This window comes from Pterocles gutturalis, unplaced genomic scaffold (assembly GCF_000699245.1).
Source record: "Pterocles gutturalis isolate BGI_N339 unplaced genomic scaffold, ASM69924v1 scaffold19968, whole genome shotgun sequence".
Taxonomy (NCBI): Eukaryota; Metazoa; Chordata; class Aves; order Pterocliformes; family Pteroclidae; genus Pterocles; species Pterocles gutturalis.
This window is the reverse complement of record NW_010123523.1, coordinates 32,690-37,395: the sequence shown is the minus strand read 5'-3', so window position 1 is coordinate 37,395 and position 4,706 is coordinate 32,690. Positions and strand designations below refer to the sequence as shown.

Sequence of the window (4,706 nt, the reverse complement as noted above, 5' to 3'; positions counted from 1 at the left end):
GCAGCAGCAGCTTCTCTGTGAAAGTCTTGACATTGGAGTGCTTGCTTATCGTAGTCATGATCACGCTGTGTTCTGGAACTAAGGGAGAAAACTGTTCAGCACATCTCCCTGTTTCCTGAAGACCATGGCAATAAAAAAAATAGTGGAGGGCTCCTGTTTGCTCTGGGGAGCTCTGGGGAACCCTGGTCTATCAGGGCCATGAAAAGCTTCAGCCCCACAGAGCGGGTGGGCAGGGAGAGGGAAGGTGAAATAGATCCAGAAACAAGGCACGAAACGCTCGGGCTTTCCTGCTTTCTGTGTGAACCTGGGTCACAGGCGGGCTCCAGTCCCGCCAGCCACGTATGATCTGTAAGGTCGTTTCCAGCCCTGGCCATCCTGATTCTATGAGAAATACCTCGTGACGGCTTTACACCACGAAACATCACCCCTGCTCCAGGGAGCCAAAGGCTCCACTCCTATCCGCAGTGCCCCACCGGCACCTCTCGTGAGAAGGGACGGCCAGGTCCCGGGAGCACACCGGAGGAGAAAAGTTCTTCCTTCCAGCACTCCTGTGCAAGGGGCTGAAGACTCCTTCGAGGGAATGTCCCCTAACCCGCTTTGGGGCTGATGTAACTGGACCACGGTCACTCCAGCAGACCTCACGCGCATGCGAGCGCACACACTCAGAGGCATCCAAACAGCCCAGTGTGGCCGTTTCTGTGCTACAGGGTTGGCAACCCCATAATATTTCACAGGCTGTGAGGTGCTTTTCATCCTTTACACTGAAGGGCATCAACACGGGGTGTTTTCAGGAGAGTTTCTGAACTGAGGCTGCACCACTGAACTGTATGTGCAGGCAGAGGAATAACATCTCAACCCGCTAATAAGCGACCTGAACATCACTTACACGCTCCTAGCACCAGAGAACAAGCCGCTGCTCTCGGCTGCGCCCCAGGGGTGCAATAATCCCCCAGAAACACACGGCCTGTCGTGCATTACGGCCTCGGTGCTGCAGCCAGGGGAAGGGTGGGAAGGGGCAAGGAATGGGAGCAGCAGAGGCGACACTTCATCAGCCTCTGGGCCAGGAACTTTCACAGGAACAGGTAAGTTACTGGACACATCCGTGCTGTTTTATCCTCTCCTCTCTCCTCAAAGCCAGGGATAAAGCCACGAAGCAGAACAAGAGGAAATAATTAACTAAAGACATCGGAGCAACAGATTTTGGGGTAACAAGGGGCCTCTCTCAGCAGGACCTGGAACCACTCTCCAATCTTCCAGCAACAGGCTGCAACCCTCCGGGCAGTGAGGGGCAAACGCCCTTCTCCAGGGAGTGGCTGTGCTGTCTGTCCCTCCAGAGCTCAGCAGCGCAGGGAGGACAGAACCAGGGCACCCAGGAGAGAGCAGTTCAGGGGAACCTCAAAGAGCCTGGTCCCAACGCATGGGCACAGAACGAGCCTCAGGAAGCACAGCTGCTGTGCCCCGGAGGCTCAGCTGGCTGGACGGGGCTCAGGTTGTTTCTTCCCCTGGGTTTTACACAGTATTTACACCCAGCGTGTTGCCAGGGGTGAGGGGAGCCACAGAGGTTGTCACAGCACTGTGAAGACCCCGTGCGAGTCTCCCTCCCCGTTCTTTGTGCCCTCGCTGCTCCAGAGTGCTGAAGTCCTGCCAAGGCAGAGCAGCACCCAACTGACCTGGAATGTGGAGGTTGAAGGCCAGGAGGACGTTGACAAATAAGTCAGGCAGCTGGTCGGTGGTGTCCGAGGGCAGCCCGTCCTCAATCACGTCCAGCAGGAACTGCACAAACTGCGAGTTGAGATGGTCTGCACGAGGAGAGAGGGGCGCAGACAACACCGTGAGATCAGCGGAGCAACAAGGGACCGCGCGAGCCACTCCTCCCTGCTTTTGGGCTTAAAACCATCAGCGGAGTGCCAGTGTCAGCCTCCAGGGAATTAACAACCCTGCAAGCGGACTCGACACAAGTGTCTCGTGCGAGAGAAGCGGCTCAGAGAACTATCCACAGTGCAGGGGAACGCTGACAGTTGGTCCCCCATTGGCAATTCTTTCTGGGGTAAATAAAACACCAAATCCTGCTCCAGCACCACTACTGCCCGTGATGGCTTCGGGTAGGAAGAGATTTGTATTCTTGACCACGGGTTTAATCCATCTCTTTAAAAAAAGTAATCATCCAGATCATTAGTAACAACCCATTTTCCAATTTAGCTTTCAGGGGAGCTCAGGAGCTCATGCAAGTAAGCCCACCCACAGGAAATAATCGCCAGGGTTATGCGAGGAGAGCAAAGCAGGAGGTGTGGAGGTTCGTTCCACCGTCTCCACTGCACCAGCTCAAATCCTGTATGTCTCTACCACGGTGAGATAAAAATATAAAAAATCTCTACTGCATTTCCAGGAAAACTGAGCCCAGAGTTTCCCCAATAGGGAGAACACAGCGTGGCGCAGGGAAGAGGCAAATAGGCAGGGCTCTCTGCCCAAAGGCTGGAATGAAAGGACCGAGGATAAAACAGGCAGATCTGGCACAACGCTTGCACCTCCGTACTGACTGCAGTACCCTCGATCATCCCCGCTTTCCTGCAGAGCTCGGAACACACAGTGTGCACCGTCCTGGTAGAAGGGACACCAGGAAGCAGCCACCTTGTGCAGGTGACAGCTTCAGCAAGCGTTCAGGGAGCGACCTGGGCTCCCAGCCCCAGCAGCAGACAAGGAAGAGGTGTGTGCCTTCACGCAGGGCAGAGCTAAAACAAAACACCGCTTAGTCACAGCGATGGGCAAATCCACCTCTTCTGCAGCAGGGCATCAGTCCTCCAGCAGCATGGCATCAGTCCTCCAGCGCTCTAAGGCAGATCTGTGTGGCTCTCTCTGCAATCTGGCCTCTCAGCCCGGTGCTTCCGCAGCCAGGCAGCAGCAATATGAACAGACCCTACTCTTGCTGGGCCTTCCCCTGTCCCCACCTTGGCCACCAGCAAAGGTCCCTTCCTGCGCCTGCCGGCACGCCCCAGGTGCCCCCCATCAGCTCTGCCATCCCGCCAAGCCGTAGCGCCGGCTGCTCTTACCGTAGTGGTGATAGGGCAGCGGCTCCCCCATGGAGAACATCATCGCCAGCACCAGCGCGGAGTAGCACATCTTCTGGTGATCTGCAAGTTTTTTTGCCCCTGCCGTTAGTGCTGCTGCGGGTGCGACACACCGGTCCCCAGCTGCGGCCGGGATGTGACACGTTCAATACAGAAACTCAGCGCTGATGAAACCTCTATTTACTGAGCTGGAAGGGTGTTTTTCCCCCTGTTTAAGCACACCACACACCTTCCGTGCCGTGCGTTTCCAAAGCAATTTAAAAATAACCACGACAAGAATTCTCCATTTTTTCCCCTCTGCTTCAGAGGATGGGGGCAAACGTGACGTGAATAATTAAAAACCTCCCCTGCACAGTCCCAGGACACATCCCATAGTTGTGTAATTACTGAACCCAGAAAAAAGCATCCATCTGGCCACCTTGAAACCCTGTTCCAACCACCACTGCCCCCGGACAGCTCTGCTGCCTGTCACCATCCCTGCACAGCTCTGCCGGGAGGTAGGAGAGGTCCCTGGGGTGACCGACCGCTGCTCGTGGCTCAGGCTGTGCCTCTGCCCACTCCCAGGGGCTGCTCCCACGCGTGTCTCCAGCATTAACACGTCCCACAGCCTGCTGCTCCGACAGAATTTGCGCTGGCAGCAGCTCTACGTGCACGCTGCGCAGAGCCACAGCCGGTACCTTTCCTGAATTTTAATTAACGGATACACCTCAATAGATATTTGCAGAAATAAAAAGAAGAACTCATGGAGTAGGATCTGTGTCATCACCAAATGCAGCCTCCGTCCAGTTCAGCCAGTCTGAAGGCGGAAGGAAAAGGAGTTTTATTGCTGCAAGGTGTCTTACCGCACATACCGACTGCATCTGCCAGGAAGAGCCCAGGGGCACTTGTTGCAAGGAAACTGAGGGTGTCTTGATAAAAAACTGACCAAAGCCACTTCTCATTAGCAGAGAAAAAAGACCCTTTGGCGTGTGATGCTTCTCCCACAGTACTGCTTCCCTGCAGGATGCCTGCTGGTTCCAGCACCCCCTCCAAGCCCTTGGAGACCTTTCACTTCTCTGTGCACAAATCCATCCGTCTCACAGCACCTGCACCCTGCACTTTGGCTTTGACCACACAGGCTGGTGCCCTCACAGTCACCGCACGCTCCTGGACTTGGCCCAAGGACTCGCAACACTTGGCAGCTCTCAGGTTTACTGTTAGCACAGGGGAAAAAACGCCAGCGAACCATTCCAGGCTCGTTCCCCTGGCAAGTCAGCTCTGCCAGCAAAGCCTCCACAAAGAGCTCGCAGCCTGTGTCAGAGCGCCACAAGATGCCTGAGTGTTCAAACAGCAAATACTTGGAGTAAAAACAGATCATCTGGGGCTTACCCAGACCTACTACAGCATTAACAAGATTAAGAGTTTGCAGGAGAACACTCCAGACCATGTGGCAGCAAAGGCAAGCTGGGAGCTGCTGTTCACTCCTGGTGAACAGAGAGGGAGGATGTTCAATGACTTAAACACAATTCACACTGACACAGGGAGCTCTCAGCTGTCAGGTGTCAGTGATGCCAAAGCTCACTGCAGCAGAAAAATAACCTGACAAACCGCTCACCACAACAGCTCTTCATTCCTTCCTCCGTGGCTTCAAGAGTTGGGGAT

General features: G+C 54.8%; 1 protein-coding gene across 1 annotated transcript in view; it reads right to left on the bottom strand.

Moving 5' to 3' along the window:
* Window positions 1-4,706, bottom strand: part of NCKIPSD (NCK interacting protein with SH3 domain) — a gene marked incomplete at its 5' end in the record, with an annotated part of 23,178 nt that overhangs the window by 2,478 nt on the left and 15,994 nt on the right. The window contains 3 exon segments of the mRNA XM_010077946.1: window positions 9-78; window positions 1,671-1,799; window positions 3,048-3,128. Of these exon segments, the coding sequence (XP_010076248.1) occupies window positions 9-78; window positions 1,671-1,799; window positions 3,048-3,128 (280 nt within the window).